We start from the raw sequence: 25,385 nt of genomic DNA on the forward strand, positions 1-25,385 counted from the left end.
TTTCCGTGCTTGGGACAGGCTGGGCCGTTACGTATGAATGGCTCCTAGTGGGCCCAGAGGAGGCGTTTTTAATCCGTCGGTGGGCAGCTTTAAGAAGCATTCCCGCTTCTGGTAAATGGTAAACAATTGGCTGCCTACCACGCCCACGCACAGCGGCAGGCAGACCTCAATTAATGCCACGTCTTATCCTGGACCCGGCCTGCTGGCTGCTCCTTCTGCCCTGGTCATTGGCTGCGCTTTGCTTGCTCTCATTTTTAACGTTTCTGAGACGGTGCGAGACGACGTTTCGATTGTCACGTTCGGTCAGTCAACTTCAAATTAACTTGCTCAAAAATACGCGAACAATCTTGCTCTCATATTTAGGCAATCAATGAAAAGTTACAATTGCAAGAAGAATTCTCATTGACGAAAAAAAGTGTTTCTTTAACGACTTGCTAACATTTTAGCCCGGCACGGGGTATTTTCTATTTTATCTTATCTATTTGAGTAAGAGGTATCTGATCGTCTAGGTCTCCCCGCTAGAACACTCACTTGGCTTTTTAAATATCGCTTGAATAGTGAAAAGAGCATATTGGTCAAAGATTAACAAAGAGTTCCTACAAAGATCGATCCAAAAATGCCTCCAAAATAAGTTTTGGCCTCTTTTGGCTTTAATTGGACTTTGATCCACAATTACTCAGTCAGTTGCAGCCAACTGCAACATTTTTATTTAGTTTTTGATTAATTTTAAGAAATATACATTTATCTTACCTAATTGTTTTGGACTTTACTATTAAAATATTTATGCTACTAAAAGTCAAGGATGTCGACTGTGTCAAGTGCTTCTGCAACCCGATTAAAAATAAATTGCATATCAAACTGCACAAGGCGTTTTTTCTCGAATGGCTTTGAGCATTTTAATTGGAATTTAAGACGAAGTCACACAAATTAAATGAAAATTCAACAATATTAAATCCTCAAATACTCACACGACTGACTACATACATATTTATTTATACACAAATTTACGTGGATTGTGAATTGCAATTTGTTTTCCTTGTCATAATTTCGATGTCAGTTGATTTATAATTCTATAACATTTAAATGAAAAGAGACTTTGTTGCAGGCAACATGATTATATGGAAAGAGACCTTAATTAATATGTACTTCAAAGGCTGCGAAAAATATTCCGAACTTGTCATTGCTGGACGAGCGATTATCTTCCATGTGGATTTTTTGTGACAACAATTAACAATAACAGCAAATTGTAAGACAAATTATTATGATTCACAAGGAGTCTACGCTAAACGTTTTTCAATTTATTATAGGCTCTACAACAGTATTATATATTTTGGAAGATTCATTCATTTAAGAAAACTCATACGCACGAGTACTCATTCAAGGAATAATATTATTGGTAAGTAGTCTGCCAAAATAAATGTCTGTCTGTCAGCTGTCTGGCTCATGATGATGCAATTCACACTTATTGGAAAAGCCACTTCCATAAGTGGAAACAAGTTGTCAAACATAGAATGAGAAAAGGTTTAATTCTCATTTGATCGGCTCAACGCATATTTTCAATGATTAACATTATAAAATTTAGGGCACGTACTTTGCCGACTTTGGAAAATCCATCCCGTAGTTCGAAAATGGGCGCATTATTTTGTTTTATGTAGCTGAATTTTCTAAAATGTGTGAAAAATGTCTATGCGAGGATTGTATACAAAATAGAGCAGATGCATACACTCATTCAGGAGAAATTGGCCACAGTACGGTGTTTCCTTGTGTGTGTGCCTATGTTAATGCAGCAATACCTGTAAATGACAAGCAAAGGCTTTAAATCCGTTAATTAAAATCAGCTCAAAAACCACATAAGAGGCTTCGAATGCGGAATTGAACTGAACTAAACTGAGCCAAATGAATGCGTAGAGTAGCAATCGGAGACTCAAAGCAAACAGTCCCAGCACAGCATGCTTGGGCCCAGGGCATTAATATTGTCGGACTGACTCGGACACATGCAGCGCGTCAATTATGCGGGCTCACAAACACAAGGCATACGCACACACACACACATGCACACATATACATATACACAGAAGCGAATGCTCAGGTAAACAGGCTGCACTTTAAAGCAAACACAGAACAACACTGCCCAATCTTGCTGTGTAATGGGCACTCCTCCACACGATACCAAACCGGAAATCCAAACTCCAAGTGTGCCCAAATTTCATCAGGCATAGGCATTTGCTACAAACCTACAAATGTCCCGTACATCTCATCAGTTTAAGCTGTATCTGTGCATATGTGCGTATGTGTGTGTATGTGTATGTGTGAATGTGCGTGTGTGTGTGTGTGTGTGGGTGTGTAATGGCTGCTTGTCGAAGTGCCTGTAAATGTCATGGACAGGCACACATGGAAAAATATTTTAATAACTACTCGCACTCCATTTGCCGACCAAACGTTTTCATTAGCCAACAAAAAGAGCAGCGCCAGAGCGAGAGGGAAAACGGGAGATATAGGGAAAGAGAAAGAGAGCAGTTAGGGGGAATAATAACAATCGATTGTGTGCAGAAAGTGTTTGTTGTATCCTATACCCTGTACCCTGTAAGCCACATGGGTCATATCAATTTTATACATTTTACTTTTATCTAAATGTCAAAAGCGCTGCAATGACAGCTGCGGTTTATCCTGCAGCTAAGGCACATGACAACTTTAAATTTAATTGAATGCATAGTGAACAAGCAAGTTTTGTCCATCCGCAGCTGGATGCTGAATCGAAAGTCGTACCCATTTTCAGTCACAAAATGTTGATTGACTTAATGAAAAAATGCAGTCCAATTTGCAATGAGGAATACATTAATATTGCTAAAATCTGTATTCCTATATTGGCTTCCAATTTATTTTTGAAAATTGAGAATGAACACTTTTCAAATGTTAAGTAAAGTTGTATTTAAATTACATTTATTTTCGAGGCTTTTTATTGGAAAAAACAAAACGAAAGCAAATTAAGCTAAATAAGTTCAGAGCCTATCAAACTGTTTGTGTGAAACATAAGATTAAACTTTCCTACTTAGAGTTACTTAGTTGCTTAGTCTAGTATACATAAAGTCTAAAATATGGTCTAGCACAGAGTAAAAGTGTTTTAAAGGAATTAGCTGCATTTTAAACTGTCCTATCGTTATCCACAGCGTTGTAGTCATTGTCATCGACAACATTATCATCATCCTCTTCATTATGGTCATCATCATTGTAATCGTCAGGCGGGAGACAGTGCAAAGTCCAAACAACATTGTTATTATTTTTAAAAGCGATTTTCGCGTGCTATACGCAGCTGTGCTCGTTAAAAGCACAAACAAATGCCAGGTCCAACAGCATCCCCCAGCTGGATGTTTCATTGGATTGGAAAAGCACAGGCCCCTCCCATCCCCGTTGCCCTGTTGCCGGTCACACACATGAACATGGACAGCAGTTAGGTCGCGATGTAAGTCATTTATTGAAAATCCACCGCAGTGGGCAGACGGGTTATCGATAAGGATGAGGAGAATATTCGGGCGAAATGGGATCGGCGGTAGGCGGGGGACGGGCAAGTATGACAAACAATAGCCAAATGGCTTTTTCCTACAACAACAATTTTTCAATATGCTCCCAACCAAAAATGACCAAAAGAGTTGGCAGGCCAGAATGATGCGGAAAATGTGTTGCTCATGCGAGGTGGCGGAAAAGCGGCTGACGGAAATCGAAGGTTCAGCCATATGTGGCTGTTGTTGTTTTCATGTTGTTCCTCTTGTTGTAGTTGTTGTTGTTGTTGTTATTGTTATTATCGTTGTTGTTGTACTCGTTATTGTTTTTATTATTCCGCATTGTGTGCGTTGCCGAAGCCGAGGCCGAGACCGAGACCGAGACCGAGGCCAGGGCCAACACGCTGCCGGCCAAGGCTAAGGAACATTCGTTGGTCGATTGTCGCTGCCATTAAGTGAGCATAAATGTGACAACAACAACTGGAACAACACCAGCAACTCCAACAGCAACAACAACAACAATAACCAAAAGCAGTGGAAGGCACAAACAAGGCTGCGCCTGGCCCCGATCCTGTCCAGCTCGCTGAATGTTTGTTTATCCATATTCCGCTTCTCTGTCCCACCCAGTACTCTGTCCCTCTTTTCAACCTCGCCCCTCTACAGTCCGTCTGTGTTTGCCGGATTCTGTTTCAGCTGCTGCTCGCTGCGAGAGACCTTTAAATAAAAATTGTCTGAAAATAAACTTTAATTTGTGACATTGGCCAGTAGAGATGGGTGCAACGGCCAAAAGGAATACAAATGGGTGTGGGAATGGAATGTGAATCGGAATCGGAATGGAAATGGAAATGAAAATGGGATTGATGTCAATTGTATGCATGCACATACATACACACATACGTCCGATAACGATAACGATATTGTGACACATTTGAATATTGGATCTCATCTGAAATGGATGACATTTGTTATTCGATTTCGATTCGATTCGATTCTATTCGATTTAATGGCTTCAGCAGCCACAACGCAATTGTCAGAACGAGAATGCGTTAAGAGTTCTGAATGCATTTTCATTTCGTCACGTAATGCGTATTTAATTTACTCTTACGTTATACGTTACGTTGCATAGACAACTGAAATACACTGATATTTTGACATATTTTACTGCACTTTTGAAAGAGTCAGGTGGGAGTACTCTTCTAATCTTGTCAGCAACTTGGCATACATGCCAATAAGCCCAGGACCAAGTGTTATGGAATCTCTAGAGGAGCTCAATCAAGTGTCTGTATGTGCATATGAATGTGCCCATTACAGAACATACGTAATAAGAAATTTGACTTAAGACAAATAATATGTCGTTGTGAATAATGTGCTGTTTAATAGAGTGGATGAGGCATGACTGGAATTGCTTGGGATAACACAGCACATTATATTTTAACATGGGAGTGAGAATTAAAAAAACATCAAGTTGTGTCGGATAGTGACATATTTAGCTTACTCGGAGAATGTCCAGCCTATCGACAAATATATTCTATATTTTGATGCTATTATTGCTCAATTTGTTAAAGTTTACTCTGAGACAGAGCTAGAGAAAGAGAGAGTGAGAGAGCGCGCGAGTGCGAAAGAGAGGGTGAGAAACTTAAACACATTGCATGCATAAGTGCAGTTTGCATTTATGATGCACATTCATTCGTATGTAAATCAAATAAATTCACTATTATATTCCATTATATGCAGCCCTCGGATGTTCCACTGGCAGGGGGTAGGGGGTAGCTCCAGGGGCAGGCGCACAATTGCGCTTTGCATTTTGCGTGCCACACACAATGGCAAAAGTTAAAGCCACCAAAGACGAAAAGTTGCCTGCACACGAACGTGCAGGAATTGAAGAAAAAGCACATTAAACATAATCATGGACACATAAATATCCTAGCAGCTCGTCCTGGCTCGGAAGCGTTATTGATATTTGATTAAAGGCAACAGCAGCAGAGCCAGCAACAGCCAAAGTTTGCATAGCAAGCAACGTGCACTTCTGCCCAGCAAACGTGCAAACGTGCATACTCGCACACACCCGCACACACACACACACCCGCACACACCCAAACACCAACAAACTGGCTAGAGCCATGCACATTTCGTTGCACTGATGAATCAATAAAATGCCTGGCACCCAATGAAATCAATAAGTGCGTAAAAACAGCGCATGGCATAGGTATGAAGCATTCAAAGTAAATAATCATACTGTTAAAGCTCCCCAGCTTTAATAACCAACTAAGATTGCTCTAGTCAGGAGTGCGCTGAGCTGACGTCACAAAAATATTCTAGCTTCCTCCAATACTCAGTTTACGCTGCGGCTGCGCTGCATCTTCTTTTAGGAAATTCTATCGTGATTTAACTCGATGTTTGTTGTCCGATCTTAATGAAATTTAGGCAAAGCTAAGGGCAAGTACTTTAGCAAAGCCAAGGACTATATATCTAAAACAAGGTATCCGAAAAGTTTAGCATTGAATATAGCGAAGTTTGTGTTTCCCGGTCTTATCAATTGAGCGATTTGCTCAAAATGCAGGACTTTGTTTTCATTTCTAGCAATTTCATGGAAACGGGCTAGCGACAACTTAAGATCGAAACATATGAACTGAGCAAGAATATATGTATATACATACTTCGTTCCTCTGATTTTTGTATACATTTACACATAACAATTATACTTGTTTTAATTTGGCATACTAAAGATCTGATTTTTCTATGTCAGCTAAAACTAAGAAAACAACAAGTTAGATTGGCCCAGTCGGAGTTGACCAACTCTGAGTTTCCTTTTATAAATGCAAAATGAATTTATTCCAATCTCTATACGACTGATATTTCGAAGAAGATATCGCAACTCTAATAAACTCTTTCAGCATATGGTGTTCGAGAAACTATGGAGCCGGAGATGCTTCATGATTATAGAAAATTAGCATCATTTGCAAATGGCTTGGGGTATACTTTCACCTGGGTATTTTCGTTTTCAAGGCAGGTAGAAAAACTAAAAATTATAATTTAATTGAATTTATCTCCTATGCGATTGTTTGAAATCCAATTCGAATTAACCAGCGACCCTTAAGTATGGGTCAAATCAAAGATGAATGTTCAATTTTAATTGGGTTATTGCTTCCGTTTGCTTTTCTAGATTAAAATGCGTGCACGTTGAAATTTTAAAATGTTATGAATTTGATTGAAACGCCAAATTTAAAAACTGCATTTTTATAATTTCCCAAATTATTAACAGCATGCGTGGGCTATCGCAATCGTGTATTGAGAGAAATGTGAATTTTAAAATTTGCTTCCTCGTTTTAAGATACGCTTAATTTGCTTAGACTAGATAAATTGCCAATTGCTTGATTTTGTAATTCATGAGCTTTTTTTTAATGTTCTTTATTATGATTTACCTGTATGCGACACTCTTTATCCTGCCTCAAAAATTCGCAACATATTTTTAAATAACGCAACGCAATAAATTGTAATTCCCACATACTTAATAATTATATTCGAATTGGCAGTGAAATATTTTAAGGTATCGAAAAGGAGCCGATTTTTGGCGAGAATTAAACCTTATGTTCCCACATATATACGAGTAGATATGCACGTACATATTTGCAATATGCGAGTATGTATTCCCGTGTGAAACACCCACATTTGCAACTACATTTGTATCTGACAATACCGCTGCATATGTATCTGTGTGTGCATATGTATCTGTGTGTGCACAGCCCGCAGGCATTTAAATACATATGCGCGTCCATTGCAAGCGAATCCTTTGCATAGTAGTCGTAAATAAAATTTGCCTCTGTCAAGCGCAAACGATGACGAGCTGACGATGTCCTTATAAATACCATAAAGAAATTGTTGTCCTTGTCCTTGTGCCGGCAACAAGCTGCAGTCGGCAGTCGGCAGTCAGCAATCGTCGTCAGCAGCCGCAGTAATGCCAGTGGCCAGGCAGTGACAGGAAGCCCTACGAAATGTTATTTATTGGAATTGTGTAATAAATATAACCAAAAGTGCACAAGACATGCACGAGATGCAGCAGGCAGTCGACAGTAGACAGCAGGACAACAAACTTCCGTTTTGCCCCTCGCCACAGTTCTAAGTTCGACATTGTCAGAGAGTCGGGCAAATGTTGCCCCCAATAATTGTATCTCTATTCAGGTACCTTTACCTATATCGATAAAGGTTTGTTTCTATGCAAATCTTTCGATAATACCCGTGTTTATTTCCAGCAAGAACCGTTTCGAGCTGGGGATTCCAATATTTTGCTTACCAGTAGCAAAATCCATTTTAAAATAGCTTTAAAGCTTTGGCTTTTGCGTTGAATAAAAATAATAATGATTGAATAGTTCTACTGTAAACGAATGAAATTTGATAAACATTCGCCGATGTGAAACACCTTCGATTCGATTCAAAAAAGTTTTTTGGATTAATACGCATGATTTCTGGAAGTTTGTTCTTAGAGACTCGGCTATTTATAACTTGTCATCTACATTCGAGCTATATAATCTAGATTCTCGAGCTGATCGCTTATTTGGCCCAGTGCTACACCAAGTGCTCAAGCCCTCACAATTTATGTCAGCCAACCGACATGGACTCTTGCACTCACGAGCAACTGAAACAACCAAGAAAACACTTAGCTAAACCGACCAAGTGCCCTTTCACTTAGTCCTCCGCCTCCCAGCTGTAAGCTCTATTCGAGATTCTCAGGTTGACAAAACGGAAACGGGTCCTTTCAGCACCGACGCTTTGACTTTGGCTCGCACGGCAAGTGGCAAGTGGCAAGTCGCAAGTGGCAAGTGACAGGCGCACGTATGCAGCAGGACACATCCAGTCCACACTTGGCTATCGGTAGTCACAACTGCAGACTTCTACTGTAGCGGGTGTGTATATGTGTGTGTGCGTGTGTGTGTGCGTGTGTGTGTATGTATGTGTAGTGCATGATACCGCTGGGACGCTTGGGTACGATTCGTGCGGGCTTTGGGCTCTTGGCTTTGTACCGAAATTTCCCATCGATTTGATTTATATGCAAAATATTTAAATTTTATTGCCAGTTTGCATATGGGCCATGTGCCTGGGCTTAAGTGAGATCGATAGTTGAAGGTCTGCTCAATGCAACACACACACGCACACACAGTGTGTGTAAGAGGTCGTTTAAAGACAACTATCAAAGCAGCTGAGCCAAAGTGTTGGCCATGCCCATAAATTAGGCAGTTTTTGCCATTCGAAATCGAAATTTAAGCATAGACCATGGCCAGGGAAAGTGTTGTCCAGCCCCGTGTACACCTGTGTGTTACGGTTGTTTATGTACCCCATGTGGCTTATTTTGTTTATGGTGTCATTGGCGGGCATCAGTCTGCAGTCTCTTATAAGTTTGCCAAAATAAATTTTCTATATTCATATACTCAAGAGCAATTGGAAAATGCGATGTGGATTAGGACGAAGCAAAGTGAGAACATAACTTGGCGACCCGACTTCGAATACAAGGAATCTGTGTTATACAAAATTATGAAAATGATATTTTTATGACTAGATGGCATGGTGGGAATGTCTACTGCTTCTCACGCCGCGTGGGCTTATTACGCCCACGTGAAAAACTGAACTTTATAATTTGTAATCCAATCTAATGCGACTGCATTCGTTGACTTTTAAAAGAGAAAGCTTGAAGCCACGCCTAAATTAAAAGCGGCAAATAAGCATATATGCAAGACACGATATTTTCATTCGCAACGGCGTCATTTTTAACACAGCTCTTGCTCATTCTGGCTATGTCATTAAGCTGATCAAATGTAATTGCATATCCGGGCCCATATCCGCAGATAGCTTTGTGATCTTGCCTCTGGAATTCAAGTAATGGCAAACATATTCATGTCCTTTGATATTGGATACAAGTCTTGCCGTCCCTTGTCCAATGCTCTCGTTCGTCCACCGTTCTTGCCACTTGCATTGTGACCGTTCCGTCAAGCAAAAGTTGATTTTCGTTACAAGCACTTTCATCAGCCTCTTCTCTTCAATTAGTTTAGCCAGCACAGCACAGCATCTGTGCGAGTTCGCAATAACTATTTTTTCAGGCTCGCTTTTTGCGTTGTAGTTAGTTTTAGTCACCTTTTCTCTTGTTGGTGCTGCCTTCCTGCGGCAGACAGAAGCTCTCAAAGGAGCTGTATTCTACGGCCTCTGTGCACTTCACCCTTTCTATTTGTTGATCTGGTAAATTCATTCCGCTATCTCGTCGCATGTATTCACTTTTTCATAATTTACTCATGGGCCTCTCTTGCTGGTGTGATTCGCGCCAACTGCAGACAGATGTACTACGCACGCGAGCATGTACTAAATAGCAAAAAAATATTAAATTCTTATTAAACTGTAGTTTTCTAATTTGAATTAAACCAAATGGACTGCTTGGGGCCTGTCAAACAATATAGTACTATGTACTAAGAGCATTGTAGTTGACGAAACAAAAGAACAATATTATTATTATTGTTGGCCCGCATTCATTTTGGTTTTCTTTGTTGTATTTTAACATATTATTTTGGCTACTTCATTGTGAATAAAAACAAATTAGTTAAACAAGCATTTGAGCTGGAATATGTTACCTTAGCCACGCAGTTTGCAAAGCCCACTCACAGAGCTGCATTGTTTCTGCTGTTTTTCATTCAAAAGTGCTGGTCGAATATTCCAAAAACTCATCGTCAAACAGAACTTCTGTTTATAAGATCTTACGGCTGTGTGATGCTCTCTGTTCAGCCAGTATACAGATATATGGACTTTATTCTGTCAGATATCTGGCACATGTGACATTGTGAGGCAATTTGGCTGCTAGCTGCCATTTAATGGATTAAGTGGAGCATTGATGATGTCAAGCCATGAACAAGGATCAGCTGCAACGCCTGCTCATCCGCCGCCCACAAATGGAAATAAGATGGCGATGGCGGCTGCGCCTGCTCGGGCGCATTGCCAAGACTGTTAGCTGAGTTCCTCCTTGAACTTTTTGGATGCGAAATCGCTGACTGAAACTTTGCTCATTTTTCATTACCCAGACGCCCCCAAGTGGGCGTGTCAGAATTATGCTGATTGTTGATTGCCGGCCAAGGAAATAATTAAGCGCAGCAGCGACAACAGCAGCATCAACAAGCCCGCGACCTGCGTCTCGCAGCAGGACGACAATCTTGCCACTTGGCGCCCAGTCAAAAATATGCATGCGGCAACAAAAAGCTTCAGCCAAATTGTCAACAGCAATGCATCCTTGTGTTGCACTGTGTTACACTGAGCTTGCTCTGCTTTTTGCTGCTCCGGCTACAGTTGGTTTTTGGTCCTGGCTCTGGTCTTTCGCTTGCTCTTACTCTTGGTCCTGGTCTTAATCTAATTAGCAAGCTACTCGGCCAAGTTTTGATTTACATTTCTCGGCTCGATTGCAGCGAGTTTGTTGCACAAATTAGTCCTTGTTTTTGTCAGTGCCACTTCGCCCACTTGGCTCCGATCCGGAAGACACCGAACCCCATAAGTCACACAGTGACAACAATTTTACATATTTTTCTTTTTTTTCACATATGTTTGTCTTTCGAGTTTAAGTGGGAGTTCACACACAAGCATCCTTCCACCTGCCTATTGCTTCTTCTGACTTTAGGCCCCACTGCGGGAAATGCATTTTTGAATTACTTCGGTGTATAGAATTTTCTGCCAGTAAATGTTGTAAATATCGTACATGCATTGACAGTTTCTCCATTTCCTATATTGAATTATATTAAATCTGTTTAGACAGACTTTCAACTGCAATTTAGCATTCAATTCGAATACTATTTTGTTTTTTTTTTAAAGCCAAAGGGGCTCACTGAATTATTAATTTTAGTTTGAATTTAGTTCCCTTTGAATTCGTTTTATGTAAATTCCAATATGGATTTTAAAATTAACCGTAGGTGTACAAAAAAAAAAAAATGGCTCAAAGCTGAAATTGACACTGTTCACAGAAAGCTGAAAATGTAATTTATTTTCATGTTCTGATTTTGCAAAGAGATCCATAAAAGATAGTAATCCAATAGCAACCTATTGCTTTAAACGTAACTCAATCAAATATCATAAACCAATAGCTTCAATTATTTTCCAGTATCGGATGTAACAGATGGGAGCTTCGTGTTGGGTTTGACTACAATGTTGCTAGCTGTGAGTGTTGGAGTGTCCCGCGGCGTCATGAAAACGCAATTGGAATCGCAGTTTGATTTCAGTTTGGTAAACGTCAACTAATTTCCGCACAATCGACGCCAAATCCGAGCGAACATCAAATCGAAACGACAAAACAGCACTTGAAATTAAATCGATCAATGGCTGGGATGCATGGCATGGAATTGAATGGGTAGTCCCATCCAGCAAGCTCAACGGTTACCCAACGGCAACCACGTTCTCTGTGCGGGGGCAGCGGCTGTCAGCATTATTACGGCTGGATGACATTTTATCGCATTTCATTAGCAGTCAGAGGCTACGAATCCAATTCCATTTTACATTTCGTCGCACTTCATTTGCAAATTTGCGAGTGCGACGCGACTTGCGTCCGTCCACTTCAATAAAACGTTGAATTTTCTTTTGTGCCCGCCTCCTTTTGTTACCTATTTTTGCCAATCGCAAAGTTCATCAGGTCAGACCATACCCAGCCGACCCAACCAGGCCAGCAGCACCGCCAGCCACGTCCTATGGCATGTTGACAGCAATTTAATGCTCCGGGCTTGACCTAAGTACACCTTCGCCACCAGCTCTGAGCGCCGTGTTAGGCTCTGCTCCCCACAGACCAATGTCATCGCATACCTCTTAAATCCTAATAGCTTTTTATTTATTTATAACAAATTTCGTCGACTCAAAGGTGCTTGTCATTTGTTTGCAATTCGCAAATAGCGCAAATTTCAAAAGTTATAGAATATATCGCTCCTGTCCGCCGCCAACCCACAAGACGTAGAAGCTTTTTATCCTGCATAAATTGAATTGCTAAACTGAATGTTTGTGCGTGTATTTTCTTGTATGTATATGTGTGTGTGTGTGTGTGCGTAAAGCCACTTTTAGAGCTTGGTGATGTAAGAAAACCTCCTGTGAGTTTGGTATGCTTACATAACACATCAAATGTTATCAATAAATGCCTAAGAAATAGCACCTGTTCCGTCAGAAGAACAATACATGCAGATTGATAAACAATTGAAGCTTAGGTAAACAATACAGTATTCAGCGACTTTTTAACAATGCGAGTGCCCTACATATATATATATATGCTTAAAAGATAAAATATCTGTTGGAAAAAAACTATGTTTCGAATATTTCAATATATTGAGCTATTGAATTGTTCTTTGCTGATTTTATTTTCAATGCTCATTTTGGTCTTACATCCTGACTGCAGCTAGTTGTTGAAACACTTCAGTCTGGAATGAATAAAAAAACGTTAAATGATAAGAAATATGCAAGAAGAACAAAAACAATCAGCTTGCAACCTGCCAAAGGCAGCAACAGCAGTTACATGAGAAAGAGAGGCAAGAGAAAAACAAATAGAGACAGAGAGAGAGAGAGAGCTGTCTACCAACTGGCAAGCTAATAAATTACCACAAATAGAGCGAAGGGCTTTTACCTTATTAAAGATAAATACTGCCAAGTTGGGTGTGCAAAGCTGTACTTGAGTCTGTTAAATTACGTTGGGCTTAAAATTTACATATATGAGTTTATGAACGCATATAGGTAGAAAAGACAATAACAGAAGACTGTAACAGAGCAATATAAAAATATTGCACATTAACTTGGCTAGGCAAACATAAACTCTACCTTTGACACTACTGAATTAGAGTAAAGAGCAGAAGAGAAGTCTACAATTCAATTAACAATTCCGTAACTGTTAATGCTTTATTGAAAATATTAAGCCGCTGTCTCTCCTAGTATTATATTTTAATTTTTAGTCACAATATTTAGTTTTATTCAAGAATCAGATAGAAATTTTGGCTATACCTTGAAAGGAAGGGTATATATAGAGGCCACGCTTTGTCAAATAATCAAAGCTTAATGCAGAGGGATGAGCTGTTACATTTAAAAGCTAGAACATAAACGTGAAATGGTTTCTTACTGAATTTAATTTAGATTAAACTAATGTAATTGTCAAAACGTTATAAAACCAGATAGAGAGAGAGATAGAGAGAGAGAGAGAGAGAGAGAGAGAGGGCAAAGGGGCAACTGAACAACGAGGACCCGAGCTAGAATGCCAGGACAGAATACATATATGGTATCATGATATCTGGTAATAATACGTATAATACCAATAAATAATAAACAATAATAATGATTAATTCATGATTATTATTGAAATAATAATGATATAGATAATTTGAATAAAATTTAATAAGATTAACTTTACTGTAGAAATTGTAGCATAATAAAGTTTAAAGATTTCAAATTTTTAAATTTTAAGTAACGCCAGAAAAGAATCACAAAAACCAATCCGTTGGCGCAAGTAAATCAATGGAATGTCATTAATATGCGTGGCATTCCACAATAAAAAAAGGAAGACGGACACAAGCTGTGGACTCACAGACCCAAAGCAGGTTGAGTTCAGTTGCGCCATTGCAGGGAATGGGGCGGCAGACGTGGGGGTGGTTCGAAAACAGCTGCTACCATGCATAGCCCACGCAGAATATGTAACACCCATCAATACACAGACATAAACACACACAGCATATACACATGCATAGGTGTGAGTCAATCTTGCGGGCTGCCAAAGCCAAAAAAAAAAAAAAACTGCTGTGGGGCAAGCTGCACCAGCGGCTGAGCTTTCAGCGACGGAGCTATCCTGGAACCAGGATGCTGGCTGTGGAACGCGGTACAGGTTCTGGTGTGGGCCCTGGTTCTGGTCTGAACGTAAGTTGGGTAGCGGCATTTTATGCGTAAATGCAAATTAAATTTTCACTGAAGAAAAACAAAACGAAACGAAATGAAACGAGGCACAAATCAAGCCCTTGGAAAATTGTTAAGCTGGGGAATGAGTGTTGGGTTAAGGAAAAACTGAGTTGTTTTTACTTATGTTTTGGGATGGGTTTGAGGTTGACTCACGTTCAGCTTCTTCGTCATCCTCTTCAGCTCTCAACTTCTTATTCGCATTTCAGTTGTTGTTGCGCCTCTTCATACTGAATCCATCGAAACTGGAATCAACGGGTATATTAGTTTTGTGCAATTGTATGAAACAGGCAAAAGTATGCATCTCCTTCCACATAAGGCCACTTAAGGCCAGGTCGATTGAGTCATATTTTTTTCAAGTTTTTCCATGAAATCGATAAGGATCGATATTAAAATCTTTTTTTGTGAGACACTAAAATCGTTATGTGGACTGTCGTTGGTAATTACCCCTCCAGAACATTTCCCCAAATTTAAAATATGCCTAGATATGAACATGCTATGGACAGGCTAGGTAAGCCCTGAAAAATGCATTAAGTTCGGACCATATATACCGAAGCTAATCAAGCCCGCATTTCTAATAAAATGGGGCTGTAGAATGTTTGGCGCGGTCAGGGTATCTGGTAGTCAGGCACTCCCTGTGAGAGCACTGTTATTTGTTTTATTTTATTGTTGCTTAAATTTACGCCAAGAGCAATAAAATATTTTAATGGCCACATAAAATGCTGCAGCATTTGAAAATAAAATCATGAACACAGGACTAAACCGTCCGAGCAGGGGGCTGGCGACTTGAGATGGGGCGCTGAAGCCGGGTAGGTCAAACGGGGAACGGGGGGGTCGTACAAATCTGAAACGTGTTTCGGTTTGCTTTGTAGTCCTTGCCGCTATTGTTGTTGTTTTTGTGTGTGTGTGTGTGTGTTTTTTATGGCTTTGATAGCCAAGCGAAAACAATTTGCGAAATGAAAACGCGAAAGCTGCGCGCGATTTACACGCGTTTTGCGCGCGTTTATGTACAAGGCATCGCAGAAAAATCCAACTGCCCGGCCAAACATGAACACATAAACAACAACAATTTGCCAGCGGAACAATGTAACAATTTACTTCTTTTTTTTTAACAATTTACCATTTGAACAATTTAACAATTTAAGTGCAACAAACATTTATTTAGCCGATCACAACAATGGGATGCAATTAAAAAGTTTTACAAGAAATTCAATCAACTCGAACTGGCGACCGAATTGCGGCAAAACCCACCTCACAAGCCCCATAGACCCCACAAGCCCCACAGACCCCACAGACCCTACAGACCCTACAGACCTGGCATTCTGGCATTTCCATCGCCCCATCCACCCCCCTGTCAAGGCACCTTGTAAACACTGAGCCAATTAAACGCTCATTAAGTGCGCATTCAGCGTGCGGAAAGGGCAGCAGCAGCAGCAGCAGCAGCTGAATGGGCCAACGGCGGCGGGGCGGGCAGAAGGTCGAGCCGCTTCACTGTCTCGAGTTAATTTTAAAGCAGCGCTTTCGGCGCGCCCAAATGAAAAGCCGCTGGGTAAATAAAAGCAGCAGCAACAACAAAAACAACAACAGGTAAACTTGTAAAATAAAAAGTTGTAAGTTTTCATTTTTTTTTTTATGCTGCGCCAAATTCTTTGTTTCATACGCGAGTCTTCGTTGCGGAGCCGTCTTTATTACGCGCATGCCTCTTTACCTGCCTCCAGCCTGGGCATGGCCTCTGTCATGCAGGGCAGGGCAGCCAGGCGCGCCCGATTCTTCCTCTTATCGGGGGCAACTGCAAGCATATGAGCCGGAAATGGAAATCGATGGGACAACAAGGCCAATCCCTGGGTACTCCCGACGCCCCAAAGCAACTGTCCTGATTCGCTTGACCGGACCTGACATCTAACCCACAAACAATGTTGCATGTTATTTGAGCTTAAATTCTGTTTAAAGTAGCTTTTCACCCTGAAAGTAGGTAAACATTTGATGTCCCTAGTCAGAATGATCATCGAGAGTTGCTTAAACAGCCCTGTTTCAAAATCAATATTTACTGATACTTATGGATATACGAAAAAATCTCGAAATAAAATAGTAGCTCATTGATATGATATATGTGAATATATCTTTTCTTATCGTTTCCAATATCGCGTTCAATCAATTGTCTGATCTGATACACATATACCCGTTTATCCCATATACAAAGGTACTGGGTATACAAATAATAAATTAGAGCTGGACAAAGCAAATCAAAGCGCAAGTGTGTTCGACTTGGAGACACGCTGTACTATACATCCTGTACATGTACATCATATTCCCAAAGCTGTATACTTAGGACAAGGGATAGGACTGACGTCAGTCAGTCTCTCTATTCAACAAATAAAATATTTAAGATCTGTGCAGGATACAAGAAAACATAATGTATATGAAGATTCTTTGTGAAAATCTAATAAGAGGCTCTACTCGGAAGTTTCCGACTTGGGGATACCCTGAATCCTCTTCCAAAAACAACAACAATACAATCGCAGTTATATTTACTTTATGGGGATATATATTTACTTTATGCATTAGCACAAATACATTACACTCCTTTTACCCATTTTGAATGGGTTCAGGGTAACTGAACGGAAACTCCCGACTAGAGCCTTTCACTTGTTTACTCTATTTTACTTACTTAAAGAAAACATTGCGCGCACGTCCGGAAATTTATTTAAAATATGAATTTGTGATAAAACGGTGTGAGAGAAAATTAAGGCAGTCGATTTTCGGTCGCGTTGCTTTAAAGCTTTAACAACAGTTGCATTTTATTGAATTAATCTGTAGGGCTGGGGCATAATTGGATATTTGATCCGAATCGGCAGGCACCTTACCACACTTGCTTGGTATCACTTACAGTTGCCCAGCAGACACCAGTTAAGTAAAGCAGGCCTTAATGAGATGTTATCAATGAGTTTTTATAGACAGTCGTACATAGAGAGAATTATAATCCTTTGAGCTTTAAACATATGCGCTGATGTACACGCAACGTGCTTAAACCTTTAAGTCTTAATCAAAATTAAATAGTTAGAGGCACAACTTAAATACATTTAATGAACTAAATTGATGTCCTTTTATTAATTTAGGAATCAAAAGAGTTCTTCAAGAAAACTTTGTTGGCTTATCAAGCAGAAAGACCTCCCAGACGAATCCCAAGACAAGTGCTTAACAGAGTCAAGCAAGAGGAGACTTGTATCAAATTTTGATATGAGACGATGCCAGCAATGTCGCAAGAGACTTCTTCCACTACTTTTCAACGGGGTGCTCACGTTGATATACTATGTATGCAACGCTCTCTTCCTGCTCAGTTGAATTCCTGGGCTGGCTTACATGTTCCACTGGATAGACATGCGTGTGCATCCGAGGCACAGTAACACAGTTGAGTTTAAGTAGCTACACACTTCGACTGCTTTGACTGCGATTTTGTCAATTTTCACTGAAATAAAAAGGCTGCTGCTGTCCCGCCCGCTGGCTGCTGGCTGCGCATTGATGCCAGAAATTCGAGCGATGTCTCTGTCAAATGTGTCTGCAACGTGAGCATATTTGCTTGGCACACCCTCTCGGCCCACTTAGACAATCCTCCATCTGCGCTCTAAAATATCAACGCCTTTTTGCTATTTCCCAACTTGAAACACGGCAACTGCTGCCAGGAGACACACACACACACATACAGAGACTCCAGACGGCTAAGGGACAAAAAAATGGGCAAAGATGCGACTTCGTTTTCAATTGCAAGAAATGCAACGCGACGTTGACGACGCCTTGTACCCTGTCCTTGTCAGAATTTTCATCGCTTACTCCAGCTCCAGCTCTAGCTGCAGACAGCCGCTGGGCTACATCAAAGTCAAGTGACGCCCAAAGGTAGTACAGGGACAGGAGCTGGAAAAGAAGGGCTGCTTGCCTTAACTGGCTACAAGCAAACAGGGCGTTGTTGTTGACAAGCCTATCCATCGGCTGATAGATGCCGTCTTCCAAGTGAGCAGTGCGCTAATTAAGGCGGCTGCCATAAAGGTACAGGACACGGGAGGAGCACGCAACGGGCCGGGAATAAAGCAATCAACAAGTAAAGCTGATAGCTCAGGTGTTAAGGGAATGACATCTTTGGAACACAAAGAGCGTCTTGAACTTTTATTATCCAGCAGGAGCAAATAGAAAGTGAATGCCCGTAAGTATTACCCTTATTGCTATCGTATTGAATTACCTTGCACTAGCGAATATTACCCGGCTTTCGCCGCTTTAAGTTAAATTAAGGCGCCCTACCTGTTCCAAACGACATTTTTCATAGGTCTTTAAGGAACTGAAAAAAAGTGGAAAATAAGTTTAAGTAAATGAGAATCCGATTAAAAATAGTTTTCATAGTTAAAGGTAGAATCTCAGCTCCTTCTTAGCGTGCACTTCTATCTGTATCTTTGAATAGTTTTTCCTACTAAACAATTTAATGGGAACTTTAATGCTATTTCTAAATCTTAAAAATACATTTTCTCTCCTTGGAATTTCACTAGACAACAGCTAAAATGCGATAAGGCTAAATGAAGAATATATATTTTCTGTTTGTTCTATAATAAAATTGAGTTTATTTTATTTAGAATTTAATTTTTGAGAGGTGAGCTCAATAGTTTATAGTTTGTTCAAGTAAAGTTAAAACTAGCTGTTTTGTTAATAAGAATAATTATAAATTTGCATAAAAGGTATATTCCTTTATGGAATCAGACTATTTACTTGACATCTCTTTGAATGTTTGTAATTATTATTATTATTATATTCAGTTTCAAGAGATCTTTCAATTTTTAATCCGTTCTCCGTGCACGCCTGGGAGAATGGTACAAGTTTTAGTTAACATGGCCAAGTTCCGGTCTGAGGCTGTTCCTGGGTTAATATATTAGAAAATACTGGAATTAATCGGCTTAAGCTGTTGCGCTTCAATATATGTTAAGAGTTATAAACAAATTAGCTCCAATCCAAGCACTTTTCCAAGGTTATTGGGCGGGAGCGTAGATTTAGTCAGCTAGTCTTGTGTATTAAAGAAAGGACAGCACACAATGGGCGTGATGATTAATAGGCAGAGCGAAGGCCGCAAATTGATGTTGATTACAATTCATCATTAAAATGCAAATAGGCCCAAGCTAAATTGAGCGTAAGAAAAACAATGGGGCTAGGGTTCAGCCGGATAAGCGGTGCGGGGTTATCAGCTGAAGCCTAAACAAACAACTTGCCACAAGTTTCAGTTGATGCCACGCAGAATCAATGCCTCGGGCATGGCCCCCCCGACAATGGCGACCCGTCAACGGGCCTTCAACGCCAATTTGTTTACATGTCCCCGGTGGTCCAATGATCGTATGGTTGCCCGGCCGCCTGGTCTCCTGTCCGTCGGGTTTCGCTGATGGTGTTATTTATTGTTATCAGACACTCGAGCACATAAAACATTTTATCACTTGCCAAAGCGCCGCTTCGTACGATTCAGCTGAAAAAAGCAAAAAAAAAAAATATTATGCCTTATGTCAGAAGCCGGCGACACGACCGGAGACGCTGGCGGGAACAGTAACAATGCGAGGATGGGCAAGGGGTGAGGGCGAGGGCTAGCGCGAGGGCAAGACCTGGTCAGGAACCGGGCAAAACTTCATCACTCAATGCTCAAAGTGTTGAATGCGGCGAGGCGAAAGTTGAAGTTGAACGGAAACGGATATAACGCGTGGTTGCCATCAGCCCGTTCCTGCTTCTGATCCTTCTCCCTCTCCAGCTCCAGCTCCAGCTCCATCGCCAGCTCTTTAGCCATTGCCTCGCTTCAGCTCTTCTATCTTTAAGTAATTTGTGTGCCCTGCGCCGAGCAGCCGGAAACGAGCATTGTGCCAAGGCAAACGGACGATGGCGAACCGGGCAGGATAAAAAAAAGAATCACATTTATGTCTAACAGTTTTCTGTTTTTTTTTTTTTATCCTATTTTTTGTGGCTCGCTTTGCAATGATTAATTAAGCCCGAAGTGAACGCCTAATGGCCAGACCATCCAATGCCCAATATCAGCCACAGTCCGTTGACCTTGGCGGGCCATTGTGCTTGAGTTTGGTCTAATTGGTAATGGGCCACTGATGGCCCGGCTTATGAGAATGAAAAATTAAATTTTCTGCATATACTGCGAATGGAGCAGGACTTCAGTGAAAGTTTACTATGAGAGCTTTGTCCAAAGTCAGTTAAATGAGAATCTTTATTATTTTCAAATACACTTATTAACAGCACTAAGCAGGACAACCAACATCGAGCAATTGTTTTAAGTACACACACGCATCTTTAAGGATTTTGGAAAGTTTTAACAACTCCTTTGCGATTATGAACTGAATCCATCTAGTCGTGTCCTTCTATGTGAGCGCGTAAATCTCGGAAAATAAATAAGCTACATAAACAACATAGGATCGTTGAATTTCCTTCCATTTTTGGTCGATAGGTATCGATTTTGAGACTTGGCTTAATATGTCATAAAGCTCGTACGATAAACATTGAAGTTAACCTAAGGAAAGAAGTGCAGGAAGCGTGTGTGTGTGTGTATAGAAGGGTATCCCCAGTCGGGCACTACAACAAGACAATTCCCAGCCGATTAATGCCATGGCAGTTTTTGGGAATTACTCGCTCAGGAAGTTATTAAAGACCACTTTGAAGCTGCTTCGCTTAAAGGCAACTATCTGAAATAAGCGCTGCGACTATGATTACTATTTAGTAGCTTTTTGGCTCAGCTATGTACATATGCAATTGGGGAACTTGCTGCGCTTGAGACAGGATCGCAGGACATGCTTATGTAACTGTGTGCAGAAGTGTGTCTTGGATTGCCGGTGTGCGGCCAACAATTAACTTTGTTTTCGCTTACATTTTCACGCCATTTTGAAATTTACTTTACAGTTGCAGCGTCGACTGTTGCCTTGGCCGTTGTTGCTTTTATTTATTTGCCATTTGCTGTGGCGCCCTCAAGCGTCGAGCGTTGGTTTTTGTTTGTTTCCGGCTTTGCCCTTGGAGATGGGCGCGGGCCTTCTTTTGAGGTGAGGCACGGCACGGGCCATGAACTCCATTAAAACTATTCACCAACGCGTTGTCGGACTCAATTTATTATAACTTTTTCCAAACACAACAATTACATTGCTCTTTCCGAATAAATTAATTTTCACAACTGCTGCGAATAGCTACTAAGATAATATACATATCGGTGTCAAACGAAAAGATCCTGAATATAAATTTGCGTCAGGAAGCTCGCACGCCAAGTAGCTCGGCCCGAGTCCATCTCTAATTGCCAACGCCGTGCAGCCAAGCAATCTGTGGGAGTGAGAAACGGAGAGAGAGAGAAATAGAGGGGAAGAGAGAGAGGGTAGAGCATGGCAAAGAGCTGAGATGAGCAGTGAATGAAGAGATGCGAAGTGAGGGGCGGCCGCTGGGCTTCGCACCTTTATAGACTTCTTCATCAACGCGCTTCGAAACTTTGCTGCAAGGTGTAACGAAGTTAGCGCCAAGCGAAATGCCCCTCACCGAACCCCGACACGCCCCGAGGCCGACAAACTGCTTTAGCAGCGAGCTGCGATGTTTATACTTAATAGCCGAAGGGGGTGGGCGTCAGACCAAATGGGCGTGGCAGTGCAAAGACTAATTGAGTTATTTGCGCAGCTTAGCTACAAATTACAGCTTCGCGTACATACCACCCCCTACCTCTTCCAAATAAGAAAAGTTCATTTTAGTTACACTAAACTACAAATCAATAGTCTTATGATCCTTAACAACACTAAATTTCCAACAAGCAGAGCTGGGTCTCCGAGCAGAATATGCTTTCAACAAATTTCCCAGATAACAATATCATTAAGATTCGTAAAAGTAAAATCGATTTTTGGCTTTTCTAACACCAAAGCGAAAATCGTTCGAAAATCGAATGTCTAGCGAAACGTCGAGTAAAAATTGTTAACAATGACTATCTGAACTTCGATAAAACGACGTTTTTATTCTTAGCTTGTTCATAATGAAGAAACAGTGGAAATTCCCAAGAACGATAAGGTCAACCAAATACATACAACAAACGTAGCAGAGGAGGCTGTCTGATTGCCTGCATTCCGCTCCGATTACCAGGTGGCCTCCGTCCACTGCATTTATTGTTAGGCGATACACGGTAGATGATTAATGGGAACAAAAACTAAACATAACTTATGATTCAGAGGTCGAGGTCGAGGTCGAGGTCGAGGTCGAGGACTTTGAGCTAGACATTGGCAAAATGCCGCCGAGTGTCCGAATCAGTTGAAGCAGCGATTCGCGCTTGCCTCGCACCTCTTGTATGGAGACGAGCAGCGTGCTGGTGGCATAGCCGCAGCGAGTGACATAGTCGGTCATGTTGTCCACCATGCACATGAGATGGACGCCGGATTCGTAGCCCTTATCAATGCCCTGCTGCAGGCAGCGGCCGCGAGTGAATGTGTAATCATTGGCGGCTAGCGTACGGCGCAGACGCTCCTCGAGCAGACGCGCAAAGCCCAGGTGGCGATCGTCCTCCGAATCGAAATAATAGAACTTGCGATCTGGTCGGGAGACCAGCAACAGCGACCAGTGCGAACCCTCCGCCAGCGGCACGAACACAAACCGTTTGCTACCTAGGTCCAAGCTGCGTGCCAGGCGCCGACGCTCGCGCCCCTCCAGATGCCGTATGCTGTATGCCAGTGCAGGCGTCAGGAAATGTAACTCGGGCTGCATCTTGTATCGGCGGCTCTGCAAATATGCGAAATAGAAGGCGATCAGGCGCTCGTTCAACGCGTGCGGTCCCTGCAGCAGCTGCACATCCGAGTGGCGCAGGGACATCTCCTGGAAGCGCAACGAGACAATCGCGTTATTTGGGTTCTCTCCATCCACTTGACAGGCGCGCAGGTAATCGTCATTGATGCTAGCCTTTGCCACCAGCAGGCGGCACGGCGGTGCCGGTTTCTTCAATTTCTTCTTAGCCTTCGACATCTCGGCCTTATAAAATCCAAGCTCAGAGGGTGCCCAGTGTGGGGTATATTGATGTATTTGTATGTAAGTATGTTTAGGCACTTTAATAACAGTTAAACAACAGCTTTGCGTTATCAAACCTACTTGATTCCTTTTTTTTTGTGGTGTACTCAACCAAAGCCGACTGTGTTTCTTTTACCATAGAATGCAAATATAATAATATAAATAAAGCTAGTCAGAAGTACCCAATTAGAAGATACCCTGAACCCATCGCCAAGATGCTTTGAGAAGCTCCCCCTGTCCCCCTACACATGCATACACAAAACACACTTACACATTTTTAAAATCGAGTTTTAAGGCCAATTATCCACAGTTGCTAGTGGAATTTCCAAAATCGCTGAAATAAATATGTACTCATTAGATCTTTATGTGGCAAACATGAAGCTTGGCTCTCACCCAGCAAGGTTTGATTTGCAACAAGTTTGATATGCTTCTGAAATGAATTTTCAAAAAGATTATCGGAAATGAGTTATAGCCCGAAATTGTACTAGCAAAGCTGGCGACCACCATTTCCAAGAAGTTAGTTGGCCGTCTTCGGCCAACTGCGTTTATTATAACTTGCATACTTATTTTAATTAGCCTAACTCGTATAAAATCGCATGTTGTGTAGTTTTGGCAGACAGATAAAATAATTGAGGGACGGGTGGTTCTTTAAGGTCTTAGGGATTCTACAAATTCTTAAAACATAAATCATGAGATTCCTCTTTTTTTTTGCAGAACAATCTGCTGCTGCTGGGTATATAGGGATCTAGAAGACTTTTAGACAGTTCCTAGTGAAAATATCAATAATCTGCAACTTTTAAGAATTAAATTTAAAACTAGTTTAATTAACAACATAATCATTTTTTGAACAATTTTCAATCCGATTGCTCTGGCTCGAATATGACAATATTCTCACAGTATTCTATGACCATTAGGGGAAAGTTGTGACCCAAAAGAATCGCTGGCACCGCCTCCAGCATTTCGTAGCCCTCCCAAAGGACCAGAAACCACAGTTCCTCCTTGAATGTGAAAGCATCGCAGATTTTTATCAAATCACGTCCGCGCTCCCAGCCATATATAACATCGCCCTTGCTATTCAAACGTACAGCCACTTGAGGTCCGTCCATTATATCTTTTCGGATATTTTGAAAATAGCCTGATTCGTGTGATCAAGGAACTATTTACCTAGACTTCGCAAATCATATGCTCAGTTATTCTTACTTACTTTGTTTACTTTTTTTTCGCTTTTCTAATTCTCAGAGAGCTCTGCTATGCGCTACCGACAATTGTCGACTACTGAAAATATTCTGCTAAACTAACTTTCGCGAGAGCACGCAAAAAAACAAGTTTTTCTCAGAGCCTACTAAATCTAGGATATTTACCCAAACATTTTGTTATCGCACCTATAACGTATACCGATATACCAAACTATATTTCTATATATCCATGTCAATTACCATTCGATATGTAAGCTCAGATAAGCTGAATCAGAACTCCAACCGTTATAAACTGTAGGGCTACATATGTCTCCATCTCCCGATCTTAATGTTTTACTCATATTAGCCGCTAGCTTTGCAACGCGTTGGTAACAAAAATATTGTGGGGCTTGTGCATAGGTTAATAAACGTAAGCGTATTTAATACTAATGGGTAGATAATAAATTTATTTATTCCCCTGCTATCTGACAGCTATTATTTTAACTACAAAACTATTTGTTTATTATATTAGGTAATTACATTAACATATCGATATGTGTAATTTAAAATATCATTATTGTGGTTTTGCATAATTCGAGCGGAAGTACAAACAAATAATTGCATAATAAATAAAATATTTTATTAGAAAATATTGCATATTAATATTGCTTAACAGTAAAAGAAAACAACATGTTTCCAACAAAATAATAGTTTTTTTTCCACATACAAATGCAGTCAGGGGGCGTTTCCAACC

General features: G+C 40.9%; 2 protein-coding genes and 1 long non-coding RNA gene across 3 annotated transcripts; 1 reads left to right on the top strand and 2 right to left on the bottom strand.

Annotated features, from left to right (window-relative positions):
* The first annotated feature begins 1,041 nt into the window (after positions 1-1,041).
* On the top strand, positions 1,042-18,722 carry LOC116652124 (uncharacterized). Its single transcript, XR_004305127.2, has 3 exons — positions 1,042-1,246; positions 1,308-1,396; positions 17,540-18,722. It is a non-coding gene; the product is annotated as an uncharacterized lncRNA (long non-coding RNA).
* Positions 18,723-22,404: 3,682 nt separating this feature from the next.
* LOC6631676 (sentrin-specific protease 8) lies at positions 22,405-23,510 on the bottom strand. The gene has a single exon (XM_002055413.4). The coding sequence runs from the start codon at positions 23,412-23,414 to the stop codon at positions 22,620-22,622; it is 795 nt and encodes a 264-aa protein (XP_002055449.1). The 5' UTR covers positions 23,415-23,510; the 3' UTR covers positions 22,405-22,619.
* Positions 23,511-24,274: 764 nt separating this feature from the next.
* LOC138911531 (chromo domain-containing protein rhino-like) lies at positions 24,275-24,757 on the bottom strand. The gene is made up of 2 exons (XM_070210862.1): positions 24,661-24,757; positions 24,275-24,591 (listed from the first exon to the last, which is right to left on the bottom strand). Exon 2 carries the CDS (start codon positions 24,560-24,562, stop codon positions 24,311-24,313), a length of 252 nt encoding a protein of 83 aa, XP_070066963.1. The 5' UTR covers positions 24,563-24,591; positions 24,661-24,757; the 3' UTR covers positions 24,275-24,310.
* Between the last annotated feature and the right edge of the window lie 628 nt (positions 24,758-25,385).

Source organism: Drosophila virilis, chromosome X (genome assembly GCF_030788295.1).
Source record: "Drosophila virilis strain 15010-1051.87 chromosome X, Dvir_AGI_RSII-ME, whole genome shotgun sequence".
Classification (NCBI taxonomy): Eukaryota; Metazoa; Arthropoda; class Insecta; order Diptera; family Drosophilidae; genus Drosophila; species Drosophila virilis.